General features: G+C 46.3%; 1 protein-coding gene across 4 annotated transcripts in view; it reads left to right on the top strand.

Moving 5' to 3' along the window:
• Window positions 1–19,204, top strand: part of HFM1 (helicase for meiosis 1) — a 101,675-nt gene extending 82,471 nt beyond the window's left edge. For all 4 annotated transcript variants that reach the window (XM_069967652.1, XM_069967653.1, XM_069967655.1 and 1 more), the window contains 5 exons: window positions 3,015–3,227; window positions 8,464–8,557; window positions 15,444–15,543; window positions 16,162–16,277; window positions 18,223–19,204. In XM_069967652.1, the coding sequence (XP_069823753.1) occupies window positions 3,015–3,227; window positions 8,464–8,557; window positions 15,444–15,543; window positions 16,162–16,277; window positions 18,223–18,280 (581 nt within the window). In that variant the 3' untranslated portion in view covers window positions 18,281–19,204. The remainder of the gene's footprint in view (window positions 1–3,014; window positions 3,228–8,463; window positions 8,558–15,443; window positions 15,544–16,161; window positions 16,278–18,222) is intronic.
• The last annotated feature ends 250 nt before the right edge of the window (window positions 19,205–19,454 follow it).

Genomic DNA, 19,454 nt, shown 5'->3' with positions numbered 1-19,454 from the left:
CCCCCAGTCCTCCTAGTGTGTAAGCTCCTGTGTGTCCCCCAGTCCTCCTAGTGTGTAAGCTTTCGTATCCTCCCCCAGTCCTCCTAGGGTGTAAGCTCTTGTGTGTCCCCCAGTCCTCCTAGTGTGTAAGCTCTTGTGTGTCCCCAGTCCTCCTAGTGTGTAAGCTCTTGTGTCACCCCCAGTCCTCCTAGTGTGTAAGCTCTTGTGTCCCCCCAGTGCTCCTAGTGTGTAAGCTCTTGTATCCTCCCCAAGTCCTCCTAGTGTGTAAGCTCTTGTGTCCCCCCCAGTCCTCCTAGTGTGTAACCTCTTGTCACCCCCAGTCCTCCTAGTGTGTAAGTTCTTGTGTTCCCCAGTCCTCCTAGTGTGTAAGCTCCTGTGTCCCCCCCCAGTCCTCCTAGTGTGTAAGCTCTTGTGTCACTCCCAGTCCTCCTAGTGTGTAAGCTCTTGTGTCCCCCCCAGTCCTCCTAGTGTGTAAGCTCTTGTATCCTCCCCCAGTCCTCCTAGTGTGTAAGCTCTTGTGTCACTCCCAGTCCTCCTAGTGTGTAAGCTCTTGTGTCCCCCCCAGTCCTCCTAGTGTGTAAGCTCTTGTATCCTCTCCCAGTCCTCCGCTCTTGTGTCACTCCAGTCCTCCTAGTGTGTAAGCTCTTGTGTCCCCCCCAGTCCTAGTGTGTAAGCTCCTGTGTCCCCCCAGTCCTCCTAGGGTGTAAGCTCTTGTGTCCCCCCAGTCCTCCTAGTGTGTAAGCTCTTGTGTCACCCCCAGTCCTCCTAGTGTGCAAGCTCTTGTGTCCCCCCAGTCCTCCTAGTGTGTAAGCTCTTGTGTCCCCCCAGTCCTCCTAGTGTGTAAGCTCTTGTGTCCCCCCAGTCCCCCTCCTTGTGTGTAACCTCTTGTGTCACCCCCAATCCTCCTAGTGTGTAAGCTCTTGTGTCCCCCCCAGTCCTCCTAGTGTGTAAGCTCTTGTGTTCCCCGAGTCCTCCTAGTGTGTAAGCTCTTGTGACACTCCCAGTCCTCCTAGTGTGTAAGCTCTTGTGTCCCCCCACTCCTCCTAGTGTGTAAGCTCTTGTGACACTCCCAGTCCTCCTAGTGTGTAAGCTCTTGTGTCACCCCCAGTCCTCCTAGTGTGTAAGCTCTTGTGTCCCCCCTCTCCTCCTAGTGTGTAAGCTCTTGTGACACTCCCAGTCCTCCTAGTGTGTAAGCTCTTGTGACACTCCCAGTCCTCCTAGTGTGTAAGCTCTTGTGACACTCCCAGTCCTCCTAGTGTGTAAGCTCTTGTGACACTCCCAGTCCTCCTAGTGTGTAAGCTCTTGTGACACTCCCAGTCCTCCTAGTGTGTAAGCTCTTGTGTCACTCCCACTCCTCCTAGTGTGTAAGCTCTTGTGACACTCCCAGTCCTCCTAGTGTGTAAGCTCTTGTGACACTCCCAGTCCTCCTAGTGTGTAAGCTCTTGTGTCACTCCCACTCCTCCTAGTGTGTAAGCTCTTGTGTCCCCCCCCCCACTCCTCCTAGTGTGTAAGCTCTTGTGTCACTCCCACTCCTCCTAGTGTGTAAGCTCTTGTGTCCCCCCCCCACTCCTTCTAGTGTGTAAGCTCTTGTTTCACTCCCACTCCTCCTAGTGTGTAAGCTCTTGTGTCCCCCCAGTCCTCCTAGTGTGTAAGCTCTTGTGTCCCCCCCACTCCTCCTAGTGTGTAAGCTCTTGTGTCACTCCCACTCCTCCTAGTGTGTAAGCTCTTGTGTCCCCCCCCCCCACTCCTCCTAGTGTGTAAGCTCTTGTGTCCCCCCCCACTCCTCCTAGTGTGTAAGCTCTTGTGTGTCCCCCAGTCCTCCTAGTGTGTAAGCTCTTGTGACACTCCCACTCCTCCTAGTGTGTAAGCTCTTGTGACACTCCCACTCCTCCTAGTGTGTAAACTCTTGTGACACTCCCACTCCTCCTAGTGTGTAAGCTCTTGTGACACTCCCACTCCTCCTAGTGTGTAAGCTCTTGTGACACTCCCACTCCTCCTAGTGTGTAAGCTCTTGTGTCCCCCCCCCACTCCTCCTAGTGTGTAAGCTCTTGTTTCACTCCCACTCCTCCTAGTGTGTAAGCTCTTGTGTCCCCCCAGTCCTCCTAGTGTGTAAGCTCTTGTGTCCCCCCCACTCCTCCTAGTGTGTAAGCTCTTGTGTCACTCCCACTCCTCCTAGTGTGTAAGCTCTTGTGTCCCCCCCCCCACTCCTCCTAGTGTGTAAGCTCTTGTGTCCCCCCCCACTCCTCCTAGTGTGTAAGCTCTTGTGTGTCCCCCAGTCCTCCTAGTGTGTAAGCTCTTGTGTCCCCCCCCCCACTCCTCCTAGTGTGTAAGCTCTTGTGTCACTCCCACTCCTCCTAGTGTGTAAGCTCTTGTGTCCCCCCCCACTCCTCCTAGTGTGTAAGCTCTTGTTTCACTCCCACTCCTCCTAGTGTGTAAGCTCTTGTGTCCCCCCAGTCCTCCTAGTGTGTAAGCTCTTGTGTCACCCCCAGTCCTCCTAGTGTGTAAGCTCTTGTGTCCCCCCCACTCCTCCTAGTGTGTAAGCTCTTGTGTCACTCCCACTCCTCCTAGTGTGTAAGCTCTTGTGTCCCCCCCCCCACTCCTCCTAGTGTGTAAGCTCTTGTGTCCCCCCCCACTCCTCCTAGTGTGTAAGCTCTTGTGTGTCCCCCAGTCCTCCTAGTGTGTAAGCTCTTGTGACACTCCCACTCCTCCTAGTGTGTAAGCTCTTGTGACACTCCCACTCCTCCTAGTGTGTAAACTCTTGTGACACTCCCACTCCTCCTAGTGTGTAAGCTCTTGTGACACTCCCACTCCTCCTAGTGTGTAAGCTCTTGTGACACTCCCACTCCTCCTAGTGTGTAAGCTCTTGTGACACTCCCACTCCTCCTAGTGTGTAAGCTCTTGTGACACTCCCAGTCCTCCTAGTGTGTAAGCTCTTGTGACACTCCCAGTCCTTACTACTATTTAGTAGTCCCTATTAATATTACTATTATTCTTTTGCATTGTTACATATTCAGGATGTTCGTACTTTGGAAAGAGGGAAGGTGTAATCCAGCAAAGAGCAAGTACGAGCCAATACCACAACAATATGACGGATGCTGACAAGTATAGCTCGTGGGCACACAAACCTGGGAACGCCATCTTTGATTCGGAAGATGATGTCTGGGATGACTTTGATGATGAAAATTTGCTGGATGCCAGTAGTACAGCGATGGAGGACGATATTCCTGGTAAAAGAACATTAGAAAAATAATCCCCATACTTGTGATTTATGAGAAGCTCCCACTGGCCACCTCAGGAGTATAGCTTCAAGGAAGAGAGGGGGCCAATGCATGTAAGGAGCTAGGGGCGGCGCTAGAATTCATGGGGCCCCATGAATCTGGTCGGCCTGACATCTCAGAACCTCACACTTACTTGGCCCGTCATTCTGACAGCTCCCTGGCATACAAGTGACGTCATTCATGTGCCAGGAAGGCTAATAGAGTGCCAGAACACTGCGCGGCCAGGAGAGTTCTGCAATCGGGTTTGTTTTGACCTCCCAGGGTGATAGGTAGGGCACTGGTTCTGAAATCAGGAGGGTAGAAACTTTTCTGGGCCCCAATACTGCCATCATGGTAGCTACACCACTGTCAGGAGCATTGAGAGCAATAAAAACCAAAACGATTGGCTCACGTGTCTTGTATCGCAGTTATGATACTTTGACATGGAAAGAGGTTCGGCTTATATGTGAGACTTTGTGTGTCAATCAAACTTTTGGTGTAACGTAAGATAATTAATAGATGGTCTAAACTAAAGACACCATTTTAGGCTAGGTCCGCATCTGAGTTGTAGAATTTGTTTTGGGACTCCCCTCACAGATTCTGTTCTGCAGCAGAAAACACGTCTGGCCATTCTGCTGCACAATGGACACTGATGGATCACCACCGGTATCAGCATGGTGGACTCTGCGCTCAATCTGGGATATCATTTTCTGTATGGTGTGAACGTGCCCCTCGACAGTATTAATTCATCTAGCCCATTAAAGGGGGATTCCCATCTCGTAATCTTGGCTTCCAGGTCCCGTCCGGGTCTGTTTGCAGCAGCTGGAGGTAGTCAGGAAGCCAAAAGCTGCCAGGGAAGTTAAAGGAAAAGTCCAGAGAAAATGATGATTTGTCAGCAGGCAGGGGGAGCATATTAAACAAGTGCTAATAACCTCTCCCCATACCTCCGCAGGGCAGTTTCACAGGCTCAAGGACCCCAGCCAGAATTTTCCACCGAGTTCTGATGTCATCACGACTTGGTGGAAAATCAGCCAATCAATGACTGCAGTAATGTCCATTCACTGACTGGTTGAGCAGGCCATCTATTAGCCGAGTCATGACATCGCTGGACAGGGAGATCCAGGAGCCTGGCGGGAGTACTGGAGCATTAAAGCAGCGCTGTAGGGCACAGGGAAAGGTAAGTAGGGCTTGTTTATTATCTTCCTCCCATCCCCTGCCTGCTGGAAAACTACTATTTTCTCTGGACTTCTCCTTTAAGGTTCTTTTACATTGAGCTTTATCGTTCAGGAGTGTTGCTAGAAACAAACCTGCGGCTGATAATCGTCCTGTGTAAAAGTGACAGCGATCAGCTGAGCCTCGCGTCTGATCCTTGGCTGATCGTTTCTTTAGAACAGGCGTTTAAATTTATTGTTGTCGGCCGCACGTCTTTCTGTATTAATCGGGTCCTGTGTGGCCGATAATGATAAACGGAAACTGACAGCACAGATATGTATATATAGGAGTCTGGGATATGTATATGATATATCTGTGCTGTCAGTTTCCAGATCACAAGCAGCAGTCTTTACTTACCATCTGTGCTGCTTGTGATCTGGCATCTGGAGGAGGCGGAGCCTGAAGATGCAGTCAAAGGACTGGAGAGTCAAATGCCTGATCACAAGCAGCACGGATGGTAAGTATACACTGCTGCTTGTGTTCTGAAAACTAACAGCACAGATATATACATATCCTATATGTACAGTATATCCTATATACATATCTGTGCTAGAAGTTACCAAGGCTGCACGAACGATACAAGGATTGTTCATGCAGCCTAGCCACTCGATTTGTAAAGGCCTGCAAACGCTACATCTCACTGACTGGCGATCGTTTACGGTTACCGCAGCTGACAAATTTTTCGCTCTAAAAGGCCTTATTACACGGGATGACTATCGTGCGAATTTTCGCTATACCATTCGAATTTCAACGATAGTCGTTTCTAGTAAACGCAGGCAACGATCAAACAACCAACGAGAAATCGTTTGTTTTGTGCTGACACCAAAATAATTGATGTAATTCCACATCGTTCCTTCATTTGCTGGGATCAGATGAAGTACCAGAGGTGGGGAACCTTTTCCCTGTCGAGGGCCAGTCGGGCGTTAATAAAATCATTCGAGGGCCGCATACTGTGTGCAGCAGTTAGTAGCGTGGGTTAGCAGCACCCGGGGCACGGCAAAGTATTGCTCCCCTAATGGCCCTGCTATTGTAGTTAACCCTCTGTAATGCCTCTAGTACCTCATGTGAATCCTTAGTGATGCCCCTGGTAGTCTTAATAAACCCCCAATGATGCCCCTGGTAGCTGATGTTAACCCCCCTAGTGATGCCCCTGGTAGCACTTGTTAACCCCCCCCAGTCATGCCCCTGGTGGCTCTAGTTAACCCCCCAGTCATGCCCCTGGTGGCTCTAGTTAACCCCCCAGTCATGCCCCTGGTGGCTCTAGTTAACCCCCCAGTCATGCCCCTGGTGGCTCTAGTTAACCCCCCAGTCATGCCCCTGGTGGCTCTAGTTAACCCCCCAGTCATGCCCCTGGTGGCTCTAGTTAACCCCCCAGTCATGCCCCTGGTGGCTCTAGTTAACCCCCCCAGTCATGCCCCTGGTGGCTCTAGATAACCCCCAGTGCCTGTCTCAAATAAAAAAAATAAACATCCCACTCACCTTTCCTCTGCTCCCACGCTGCCCAGGTCCTCTTCTCTCCTCTCTAGCCTGTTCCTGTCTTCTCCTGCAGGCGGCGCATGATGAAATGACGTCATCGCGCGCGGCCCACAGGAGAAGGAAGATGTGCGCCGCTTTGGTGGGGAAGGGGAAGGCACTTACAGCATCCTCCTGTATCTGGCAGCCGTCACAGGAGGATGCTGTGTATGCCGGCTCCTGCCCCACCAGAGCGGCGCACATCACAGGAGATCGTAGTAAACGATCGTAGTAACCATCGCAACTAACGACTATCGTTCTGTGTAATATGGTCAACGATTTCAGGTTCAGCCAACTAATTTGTGATCCTTAATTGTTAATGGGGTTCACACTATGTTTTTGCAATCCGTTTTTTTCATTCGTTTTTTGCAAAAAACAGATGCATCCGTTTTCATCTGTTTTTCTATTGACTTCCATTATAAGAAAAAACGGATCCGGTTTTTTGAACGAACACAAAATAAGGTCGACTACATTTTTGTGTATGTTAAAAAAAACTGATCCGTTTCGATCCATTTTTCTTTTATAAGTGAAGTCAATAAAAAAAAAACGGATCAAAACTGATGCACACAAATACATGTTTTTTTTGCAGAAAAACGGATTTCAAAAAACGTACTGTGTACCCAGCCTTAGTTTGCATTACTCCCATTGCCTCTAATGCACACACAGTGTAGTCCTGTGAGCGCCATTGTTTATCTCCTCCTGAAAAGCTAAAGAATTCTAAAAAAATTTTTGGGAAAAGCTTCTCGTGTGGCGCAATCCCACCTAACTCCACATTTAGGCGAACAACATATCTATTTTACTAAATGTTGTGTGCAATTTTACTGCTCACAAAGTGGATGGAGCAGAATTTTGCAGCGTTTGGCACAGCAGCCATTGCCATCCCTCAGTGCTGGGTGAGGACCGAGCGTCAATGCATTTCTGGGTTTGCTGCAAAAATAAAAGTGTAACCCAAATTACAGGCAGTGACAATGCACAGTGTTCAGCAAGGAGCTTTAAATGATGCATTAATACATTAAAAGGGCCGCACTTCAAGACCATCTCCAGGCAGAGAAAGGTTCCTTTTGAAATATAAATGGAAATGATTACAATGAGGAAAATACAATGGTGTTGTGTGCGTATAAAGGCTGTCACATCTCCTCCCCGGCTCGCAAAGGCCGCCGCGTTATCATTAACAATGTTTCTTTGTAAGCGTCACTTTGAAGGGGCTGTAAGATACAGGATAGAATTATGTCATTGAAGCCTAATTATCAGCTATGAAGTGACACCGGTGTGTATGCACCGCCGCCGCCGCCACATAAAACATCTCCCAATTATACATGGGATGTTTTCTTTCTATACATCTGATTCCTGATTAAACATCTTGTATAGATTCTTATTTGTTTGCAAACAGAATAATTAATTCTAAGCTGATAAAGCGACTGCGATATCATCCAGTTCAGGATAGTTGTAACATATAATAATATTATTACTATATTTCTATATTTCTTTTAAATCAACTGGTGTCAAAAAGTTATACAGATCAGTAATTTACTTCCATTTAAAAAAATCTACAATCTTCCAGTACTTATCAGCTGCTGTATGTCCTGCAGGAAGTAAAGTATTCTTAAAGGGGTACTCCAGCGGGGGGGGACTTTTTTGCTGGGATCGGGGATTAGTGACAGAGGCGGGATCTGAGCGGACCACCTCCTCCCCAGTCACAGCAAAAAAGTGCCCCCCGCTGGAGTACCCCTTTAACAGTGTGACATAGTGCTCTCTGCTGCCATCTCTGTCCATGTCAGGAACTGTCCAGAGCAGGAGAGGTTTTCTATGGGGTTTTGCTGCTGCTCTGCACAGTTCCTGACATGGACAGAGGTGGCAGCAGAGAACACTGTGTCACACTGGAAAGAATACACCACTTTCTGCAGGACATACAGCAGCTGATAAGTACTGAAAGAGAAGAAAATTTTAAATAAAAGTAAATTACAAATCTAATTAACTTTCTGACACCAGTTAATCTGAAAGATTTTGAATTTGAAGATTTTTTTCCTGAGTTCTGCTTTGAAGGGATTGTCCCTCTATTAGAAGTGCGTAGACCCTCCCCCACCCATAATCTCAAGAACAAGGTCCAATGTCACCCATTAATATGGTGTGCAACATAACATGTCCATTCCTCCCTTAAATGGGAGCTGCCAGAGATGCTGAGTACTCCACTATATCCAGCAGCTCCCATAGAAAGTGAATGGAGCAGCCTTGTGTGTGTAGGCCAAGCCTAAAGCACTGAGGCCTATGATAGCAGTATGTGAACAAACAATAATAGTAAATGAGTGATGTGGCATGTTCATTGAAATGGAGACACAGTAGATGAAGACGGACGCTTCCCTATGTTATTCTTATCACTGTATCTGTGCAAGTGTTTTAGACTGTTAGCACAATTATATTGTAACGTGGAGGTGAATGTAATATCATCTATCAGGGTGTGTAACTCATCATAACTTTTCCTAAGGTTTGACTGTCGCCACATATTACACAAAGCAATCCAAAGGTGCAGATATAGGAGGAAAACAAGAGTCTGGGGTGAACTCCCTGCATCACTATAAGTGAGTATTGTTATTTGTTATAACTTACGACTACAGCAATAATATGTTTTATGCAATTTCCTTAAAGTGTTCATAGTCCTATTCTGCACTATTTGGTTCCCTCCATCATTCTACAGTTATTACTCCATAATGGAAAATAAATATGACACATGACATTCAGCTCCTCACGTTTCTCCTTATCTCTGAGATGTTTCTGCACCTTGATTGATAGTAACTGGTGGAGGTACTCTGCTCCTGTCTATTTAGGGACTCAGAGCTGACAATGCATCCAAGCAACAACCAAGCCATCAGGGGGAAAGATCTGTCTGTAGGGTTTAGAGACAGGATTGTGTGTAGGAGGAAAGAGCTGCCTGTAGAGCTCAGAGACAGGACTGTGTGTAGGAGGAAAGAGCTGCCTGTAGAGCCCAGAGACAGGACTGTGTGGCGGAGGAAAGAGCTGCCTGTAGAGCCCAGAGACAGGACTGTGTGGAGGAGGAAAGAGCTGCCTGTAGAGCTCAGAGACAGGACTGTGTGGAGGAAAGAGCTGCCTGTAGAGCTCAGAGACAGGACTGTGTGGAGGAGGAAAGAGCTGCCTGTAGAGCTCAGAGACAGGACTGTGCGGAGGAGGAAAGAGCTGCCTGTAAAGCTCAGAGACTGGACTGTGTTGAGGAGGAAAAAACTGCCTGTAGAGCTCAGAGACAGGACTGTGTGGAGGAGGAAAGAGCTGCCTGTAGAGATCAGAGACAGGACTGTGTGTAGGAGGAAAGATCTGCCTGGAGAGCTCAGAGACAGGATTGTGTGGAGGGGGAAAGAGCTGCCTGTAGAGCTCAGAAACAGGATTGTGTGGAGGAGGAAAGAGCTGCCTGTAGAGCTCAGAGACAGGACTGTGTGGAGGAGGAAAGAGTTGCCTGTAGAGCTCAGAGACAGGACTGTGTGGAGGAGGAAAGAGTTGCCTGTAGAGCTCAGAGACAGGATAGTGTGGAGGAGGAAAGATCTGCCTGTAGAGCTCAGAGACAGGACTGTGTGGAGGAGGAAAGAGTCGCCTGTAGAGCTCAGAGACAGGATAGTGTGTAGGAGGAAAGATCTGCCTGTAGAGCTCAGAGACAGGACTATGTGGAGGAGGAAAGAGCTGCCTGTAGAGCTCAGAGACAGGACTGTGTGGAGGAGGAAAGAGTCGCCTGTAGAGCTCGGAGACAACATTGTGTGGAGGAGGAAAGAGCTGCCTGTAGAGCTCAGAGACAGGACTGTGTGGAGGAGGGAAGAGCTGCCTGTAGAGCTCAGAGACAGGACTGTGTGTAGGAGGAAAGAGCTGCCTGTAGAGCTCAGAGACAGGACTGTGTGTAGGGGGAAAGAGCTGCCTGTAGGGCTCAGAGACAGGACTGTGCGGAGGAGCAGATCTGGACATGGAGACAAACACATCTCTGATGCAACAAAAGTTGCCCAGAGCACAGCAGCTTTAACGGCTCATGTCAATTCTTTGAGCGGATGGCGGAGTGCGCATGAGACATCCTATTAAATGAATGGTACAGGCGGACTCCCCTTGAAATTCTTCACCAATTCTGTAGTGTGAATGGACGCTAACAGACACATGAAAGCTGCCAGGAATTTACATAGATCCTTTTAAAAGAGACCAAAGGCAGAATCTAACTGCAAATGGAGGCGCCCTTGGTCTTTTTCTTTCTCTCTCTCTCTCTCTCTCTCTCTCTATATATATATATATATATATATATAAATAAATACATACAAAATTGTTGATGAAATAAGGTTTAATAAAGCTTAACCCTTAGACGACCTAGGACGTACAAGTACGCCCTGGCCGCCTGTCTCCAGACGACCCTGGACATGCCCGTACGTCCTGAGTCACTGATGAGCTATGAAGCGCGCTCTGCTCTGCTTCATAGCAGGTGGGGGCAGCCGGGCCCTCATCGGTAATGACAGGCTGCAGCCATCACGCTGTAGCCTGTCATTAACCCCTTAAACGCTGCAATCGCAGCTTTTAAGTGTAAGTGACCAATCGGGACTCCCGCAGTGTGACTGTGTTGGACCGCCGGAAGTCTCTTACCTTCCTCTGTGCAGTCCGATTAGCTCCCTGCTGACTGAGCCTGTCACAGGCCACAGGCAGGCTCAATTAGCAGAGCGCCTATTACACTGATCAATGCTATGCCTATGGCAATAGGCCGTTTTATTAATAATTAATTGCAAAAAAAAATTTGAAAATCTGTGTAAGGCTATGTTCACATAGCGTAAGAGACCGGCTGTTCAGTGACCCTGCAGTACCGGCCGGATGATCTTTTCGGCTGCAGGGTTCTGATGCAGGCGCATCCGTGCTTGCCCGCATCAGAACTCCCCACAGCACTCTATGGAGCGAGCAGCTGGAGCCGCTCGCTCCACAGTGTGCACTGACATGGGTTTCTGCGGCCGCTATTCAATGAATGTTAGTTGTTTGCGGCCGCGAGGGATCCCAGCCAGAGCGTATACTATGTGTATTCGGCCAGGATCCCATAGGCAGCAATGGAAGGAAAATTCTCGTAATAATCACGGCCATTGTACAACGGACGTCATTTTACGAAAATATACGTTGTGTGAACATAACCTTAACCTGCATGTGGTTGTGTTTGGACTGACCTATAGAATAATGGTATCATGTGGCTTTTACCATATAGTGCATTGCGTAGACACAGGAACCCCCCAAACGTTACCATATTGCATTCTTTTTTCCAATTTCACCAATTTATATCTTCATAAATTTTGGGGGTTCCATCATATATGTTATGGTAGAATGAAAGACGCCATTACAATGTACACCTAGTCCTGAAAAAAACAACCCTCACATGGCTTGTAGATAGAAAACTGAAAGTGCTGGAGCTCTTAGAAGGGGAGGAGGGAAAAACGGAAACGCAAAAATGATAATTGGTGCGGTCCACTGGGTCATATATATATATATAAAATCTATGTCCCATTGCCCCATAGATTGCATGTAATGTGCTTTCTGATACATCTGTACATTATACTGTATATATATAATTTGAGCAGGCGTCAGCATTAGCATTCACAGTGACAACAGTACAGCGGTGTTATACAGATCAGCACCAGGATGAGGTCTGTCATCAGATCGCTAAAAAATACAGCGTATGTACAGTACATGTTCACAGGCCGGCGGTGTAAATCATGCTGCTATATACCACCACATGCACTTTTTCTGCACATCTGCAAAAATATATACTGCATACTGCTGATGTAAGAGTGTGAACACAGCACAAGGCACGGGATCACACAGTCCAGGACACGCCGACTGTACAAGTCTGTATCACTAAGCATCAGGAGTGCAAAAAAACAGAATGAAATAATAATAGAATAAGCCCCCCCCCCCATGCAGTGTAAGATTTAGGCGTTTTACTCAGCATGAAAATATGTGTTTAAAATGTATTGTGCATTTTTATTTTATTTCTCAGTGGTTAGCACTGTAGCCTTGTAGTTCTGGGGTCCTGTAACAGCGTTGGATAAGGCTTAGGCCGCTTGCATATAACTGTAGTAAAGGGTCTGTATACTGTCTGCAGGTGCAGAGAGTGTAGGACTCTATTCTATGGGCCTTGTCTCCTACAGTCAGTGCATTTATCTGGAGCCTAGGCTCATATAGCTCTATTGCGTCCCGCAGATTTTCCTCCATTACACAGCTTTTTTGTGTCACACACCCACATTTACTTAGTGTTTCCACCAGAATTTTGGCTGAAAAAGTGGCGCAGGGGACTTTTCTCCACATTTATTATACATTTTAGACACTTTTCCACCACTTTCACATGTCTGCCTGGTACAAAAAAGGGGCACGGTCTATTATGCACCCAAAAAATGCACCTAAATCTGGCAAAAAATTCTGGCAGACGTCAAGCCAAGTAATAGATGGTGTAAACTATGCACAAACATACCTAGACAGTCTTTAAGTGCAACAGATTTATCAAACAGCCTGATAACTCCGGCACATTTAGGGTGCCTTCACACCTACCGGATCCGCAGCGGATCTCACTTCTGCGGATTCGAAGCGAGAACTGCTGCGGATCCGGTACCATTCACCCCTATGATAGCACATATTCCCAGCGGGATTAACATCCCGCTGTGAATATGTGGTTTAACCCCTTCGCTGTCCACAGCCCCGCCGCCGCATTAGCCCTTCCTCGGCCGCATCCCCCATCTCCGGCCGCATCCCCCCATCCCCCGCCGCATCCAGCAGCCTGCATCCCCTATCCCCAGCCGCATCCTGCAGCCCGCTGCCGAGAGCATAAAGTACCTGCTCGGCGGCAGGGCTGCAGTGAGGCTCCCGGCTACGGTCCTGCTCATTAGCGCGACTGGAGCCGGGAGCCTCACAGCAGCTGCGCCGCCGAGCAGGTACTTTATGCTCTCGGCGACGGGGGATGGGGGGATGCGGCCGAGGATGGGCTAATGCGGCGGCGGGGCTGCAGTCAGCTGACAGCGAGGGGTCAAAGCACATATTCACAGCGGGATGTTAATCCCGCTGCGAATATGTGCTATCATAGGGGTGAATGGTATCGGATCCGCAGCGGTTCTCGCTTCGAATCCGCAGAAGTGAGATCCGCTGTGGCTCCGGTCGGTGTGAAGGCACCCTTAAAGGGGTTATCCAGCTGTACATGGCCACTCTCTTCCAGAGACAGCCCCACTCTTGTCTCCAGTTTGGGTGCAGGTTTAGTAAGTCAGTTCCATTGAAGTGAATGGAGCTTAACCCTTTGAGGACCAGGCCCAAAATGACCCAGTGGACCGCGCAAATTTTGATCTTAGTGCTTTCGTTTTTCCCTCCTCCCCTTCTAAGAGCTCTAGCACTCTCAGTTTTCTATCTACAAGCCATGTAAGTGCTTGTTTGTTACAGGAGTAGTTGTACTGTGTAATGGCGTCTTTCATTTTACCATAACATGTATGACGGAATTCCAAATCTATTATTTATGAAGATATAAATAGGTGAAATCGTAAGAAAGAATGCAATATGGTAACGTTTGGGGGGTTCCTGTGTCTACGTAATGCACTATATGGTAACAGCGACATGATACCATTATTCTATAGGTCAGTCTGAACACAACCATATGCAGGTCACACAGATTCTCTAATGTTATATATTTTTTTTTTATGAAATCCTTTTTTTTGGCAATTAAATATTAATAAAATGGGCCTATTGTGACGCTTATAACGGTTTTATTTTTTCACCTATGAGGCTGTATGGGGCGTAATTTTTTCCACCATGATCTCTAGTTTTTATTAATACCATATTTGTGAAGATCGGACGTTTTGATCACTTTTTATTGATTTTTTTAAATATATAATGTAACATAAAATCGGTAATCTGCGCACTTTTTCCCCTCTTTTCGTGTACACCGTTTACCGGTCGCAATGACGCTTGTTATATTTTAATAGATCGGACAATTACGCACGCTACGGTATACTATATGTTTATCTATTTATTTATTTTTATATGTTTTATTTATATAATGGGAAAGGGGGGTGATTTAGACTTTTATTGGGGGAGGGGTTTTGGGGTAGTGTGTTAGTGTTTTGAACTTTTTTTTTTTTACACTTTTGAAGTCCCTTTGGGGGACTTGTACATAGATTAGTCTGATTTCTACACTGATGAATGCTATGCCATAGGCATAGCATTGATCAGTGTTATCGGCGCTCTGCTCATTGAGCCTGCCTGTGCAGGCTCAGTGTAGCAGATCGCCGATCGGACCGCATGGAGGCAGGTGAGAGACCTCCGGCGGTCCGTTTTACCGATCGGGACCCCCGCAGTCACACTGCGGGGGTCCCGATCGGTAAGTGACAGGGGACTCCCCCTGTCACTTACACTTAAACGCTGCGGTCGCGCAGCGATCGCAGCGTTTAAGGGGTTAATGACACGCGGCAGCGCGATCGCTGCAGCGTGTCATTACCGGTGAGGTCCCGGCTGCTCACTGCAGCCGGCCCCCACCTCCTATGAAGCGCGCTCCGCTCCGGAGCGCGCTTCATAGCGGGAATAACACCCATGACGTAAGGTTACGTCATGGGTCGTCTGGGGACAGACTTCCATGACGTAACCCTACGTCCAGGGTCGTCTAGGGGTTAAAGGGGTAGTGCGGCAATTTTCTTTTTCTGCCTAATTAACACACATTACAAAGTTATATAACGTGTGTCAATAAGCTGTCTGGCCCCTCCCCCCCGAAGGTAAATAAGGTATACATACCAAAGCACTGTAAACCCCGTCCTCTTCTTTTGGGCGCAATCTTGTCGTCACAGCAGGGGGTGGTCCTGGTCCTCTTCCTCTTCACTGTCTTCCACAGCAGTGACTGGGAGAGGAAAAGGCTGCTGGTGCACACTTGCTCAGCCCTGATTGGCCATGTGATGCGCTTCAGCCAATGAAAAGGCTGCCGTTGCGCATGTGCATCAGCAGCCTTTTCTCTCCCATTCACTGCACCCAGACCCGAAAGTAAGGACGGCGGCCAAAGATGGCGGGGACGAGGCCGCCAGAGTACTCCTTTAATTACAGTGGTGCTGTCTCTGGAAGAAAGTGTCCATGTTTTTGTAGCACTGGAAAACCCCTTTAAAGATTGTCTAGGCTAACTTTGCACTTGCTACTCTGCTACTACACATGATGAGGGGATCTAAAAAAATATATATATATATTGGTATGGTGTTTGTGTTTAGATCATGGGAACAATCAGGGATCAATAGTCAGATAAAATGTTTTGCTTTTTATTTGACCACCTCGACGTGGCGGCATGTTCACTGGTATAACTCCTATCATACACCGCTTGGCTCCTTTTCTTTTCTTCTTTTTCATTCTAAAATGTGATAAATCATGAAAAATAAATAAAATCACAGAGTAATGTACTATTATGTGATCTTCAGTAATATTTCTGACGGCTTCTTGTAGATCTCCCAACCTTAAAACGGATCGGAATATAAATGCTCAAAAACAAGTAGATCTTCTGGAGTCTCCAACTATAAAATATGGACCAAAAGCAGATAAACTAGTAAGTCAATGTCTTGTATCATTTACACTCATAAACACATACTTGTCCGTTCTCTATAGAGAATCTGTAGGCAACACCATACCCCCCTAACCTCCGGTAGCGCTACATTGCTAGTAACAGTCCATGCCCAGGCGGAGAAGTGTCAAGGAGGCGGGGCCTAGAGGATTCATGCTTTAGGCCTGCAGCACCTCTGTCTTCTTCTTCACCTTTCATCTTCTTGGCTACACCCCTGGGATGGATTACTGTGACTGTGAGGTGCTGAAGAAAGAGGAGCTGCAGGCTTGGGGCATGGATGCTTTAGGTCCCGCAAGGACAAGGTAATATAACTTTATTAAGGTATTGTATTGTATGTATTACCAAAAATAAATAAATAGTCTCCAGAGTACTCCTTTAATTGTTGTCCCTTATTATATACTAATGGCGCGTTTACACAGAGAGATTTATCTGATAGATTTTTGAAGCCAAAACCAGGAATGGATTTGAAAATAGAAGAAATCTCAGGCTTTCCTTTATGACCTGTTCCCTGTTTATAGTCTGTTCTTGGCTTTGGCTTAAAAAATCTGCCAGATAAATCTCTCTGTGTAAGCGCACCAAAATAACCATCATTTTATTATGTAGGTAGCTGCACATGAAGGACAATGCTCAGCGAGGACTCAGGAGTCTGCACTGAATTCTCCCCTCTCCTATAGAGCGTACCACTCCGGTGACTTTTTTGTTAGCGCCAACCATGAAAGGTAAATGTCCTGCACATTACAGACGTCCTACTAGTAAAGAATTGATTTTTATGTGTTTTTATTTATTTATTTATTTATTTATATGACTTCCTAATAGGCCTCATTTACATCAGATACAGGCCATATGTTTGGTGTATACATTTGCATATCAACATAAAGGTATACAGCTTTATACTCACAGTTTGCCACTGCAGACAGCGGGAAAACATCACTCCGAACAGCAGAGGACAACACTACAGTGGGCCGCACACATCCATCGGCAGCATATTTACCTGTTGTGCACCACCATAATGTCCCTTGCTTGTCACTGCGTATGCAGGAGGACACCTTCATGGTAGTGTGCCATCTGGGTATTGTGGGTAACGGTGGCACATAAGCGGACAGATCATTGTATAGCTGTCATAATGTCCCCTTTTGGGTCATACTATCCAATGTCCATACAATATGCTTTGTATGAGATTACTAAATTAATCTTACTTTGGGACATACTGTATATACTCAGTCTTTAGCATATATATATATATATATATATATATATATATATATATATATATATATATATTAGCTCATCACCCCTGATGAGTTCATTACCACATGCAACAGAACTGCGTTGGGCGCGTCCTATCGACATCTCTAGGCTATAAATAGTGGAACACTTGCAGTATGGGCCACAGTAATCCATAAAGTATGTTCATTTATTGTAACTCCCTACTGCACACAATAGAGCGAGCAGCTGGAGCCGCACACTCCATAGTGTGCACTGACAGGGTTTCCTGAATAGCGGCCACAAAAAACTGACATGTGGCAGCAGAGAGCAGTGTGTCAGACTGGAGAGGATACACCACTTCCTGCAGGATATACAGCAGCTGATAAGTACTGGAAGACTGTAGATTTTTTAATAGGAGTAAATTACTTTGAAATTATTTTTTACCCAGAGTACCCATTTTACCAGCTAACAAAAGTTAAGTTTTAGATAGCACTCCCTGATCCTACTTTTACCCTTTGTCTAGCTGGGTTTTTTGTATCTTGCACAGTGTAATCATTCAACACTGATATTGTACACTCACAGTGGGGCCAAATGTAATCTACTAGGAACTATGGTCCATCTGCTGAACATGGACACCTTCTGTGTCCCATCGCCTTCAGTAAGGCCTTATTCACACGTTCAGTAAAGTTTTCCTTTTTCCGGATCTGTTATCACAGTTCAACTTAGAGCACATTGATTTCTATTGGGCTTTTCAGTCCGTGTTAATTTTAATCCGTAATCCGTTCCGTAAAAAAAACAAAAACAAAACATGCTCTAGTGCGGATTGTGATTGCGGTACAGATTACCAATAGAAGTCTATGGGATACGTAAATATATGCAAACTATTACTCTTCACATTTTACGGAAACGGAAGCAAATACGGATGAATTTATACGGACCACGGAGTGAAAATAGCGAGAGGTTTTGCGGTCCAGAAAAATTACCAAACGTTAATGAGGCCTAAATCTGGAATGTTTTTCACAGGATAAAACGCAACCATCCCAGTCAATGAAAAAAACGGATCAAACGGATGCACACAAATATATTAGTTTTTTGCTTAAAACAGATGAAAAAGATGGATTGCAATAACACATTGTGAAGCAATTAACACACATGAAGCACTTTTTTAGCGGATTGCAGACATCATATACAGTCCTGAAAAACCACTGAGCACATGAGTGTAGCCCCATACTGACAGTAAGACCAGTAGCAGCACCATATTCACCCATGTGCCTTGTCCTGTAGCAGATAGTAGTAGTAGTAGATAATAGTAGTAGTAGTAGTAGTAGTAGATAATAGTAGTAGTAGTAGTAGATAATAGTAGTAGTAGTAGTAGATAATAGTAGTAGTAGTAGTAGATAATAGTAGTAGTAGTAGTAGTTTACTTTCAGTGCTTTATCCTTGTGCTTTGCCTTTTAGTGGAGACCAGGATGCAGAAGCCCAGGCATTCATTGGAATATTTGATGGAATATTTTAACCTCCAGTATTGCACCTTCAGCTCTTCCAGCGAGGATGTGGGAATACGGACGTCATGCTGTTATAGTTCTCGTTATCGGTTTGTGTTATAAAAGCCGCGGTGTATTGCGCCATGAATCCTCCTCTATCCATTCTTGTAAAGCCCCTGTATAGTATATACTGTTTAGGATAAGATCACACACGTCACATTTGTCGGAGAAATTTCTGCAACTGATAATATGAGCCGGGGAGTAAAGCGCATCTGTCTACGCTCTGTAGAGATGTAGAGAGTAGAGCTCTACAGAATGCTATCACTGCCAACCAGCAGGGCGTCTGTACAAGCTGTGATACCGCCATATAGGTCTCATACAGAAGCTGTGATACCGCCATATAGGTCTCATACAGAAGCTGTGATACTGCCATATAGGTCTCATACAGAAGCTGTGATACCGCCATATAGGTCTCATAAAGAAGCTGTGATACCGCCATATAGGTCTCATACAGAAGCTGTGATACTGCCATATAGGTCTCATACAGAAGCTGTGATACCGCCATATAGGTCTCATAAAGAAGTGCGCATGTTGCTGCAGACAGGTTCTAGTTTTACATGGTTTAGAAACGTTCATTGTTCAAAATGTTATTTTCTTTTCTTTATGACATAACACAAGATGCATAAGAATGGCTTGAGGTTAGTACCCGACTTAAGGCCCTATTACACTTAATGATTATCAGCCTTACTTGCTCCATTTAATAGAAGTGGCGGCAGTAGATCGCCGCTATCTTGTATGGTCCACCCGGATTATCTTTACATCCCCCAGCTTGCTGTCGGTGCGTGTAATAGGGGACTCTGGTGAAAATCTTTTTTTCAAATCAACTGGTTTCAGTAAGTTACCTAGATTTGTAATTTACTTCTATTTAAAAATCTCCCGTCTTCCAGTACTTATCATCTGCTGTATATTCTGCAGGAAGTGGTGTATTCTCTCCAGTCTGACACAGTGCTCTCTGCTGCCTCCTCTGTCCATGTCAGGAACTGTCCAGAGCAGGAGAGGTTTTCTATGGGGATTTGCTGCTGCTCTGGACAGTTCCTGACATGGACAGAGGTGGCAGCAGAGAGCGCTGTGTCAGACTGGAGAAAACACACCACTTCCTGCAGGACATACAGCTGCTGATAAGTACTGGAAGACTGGGGATTTTAA

Source organism: Dendropsophus ebraccatus, chromosome 4 (assembly GCF_027789765.1).
Source record: "Dendropsophus ebraccatus isolate aDenEbr1 chromosome 4, aDenEbr1.pat, whole genome shotgun sequence".
Classification (NCBI taxonomy): domain Eukaryota; kingdom Metazoa; phylum Chordata; class Amphibia; order Anura; family Hylidae; genus Dendropsophus; species Dendropsophus ebraccatus.
Note: the sequence above shows the minus strand (reverse complement) of the source record. Positions and strands in the feature narration are given on the sequence as shown.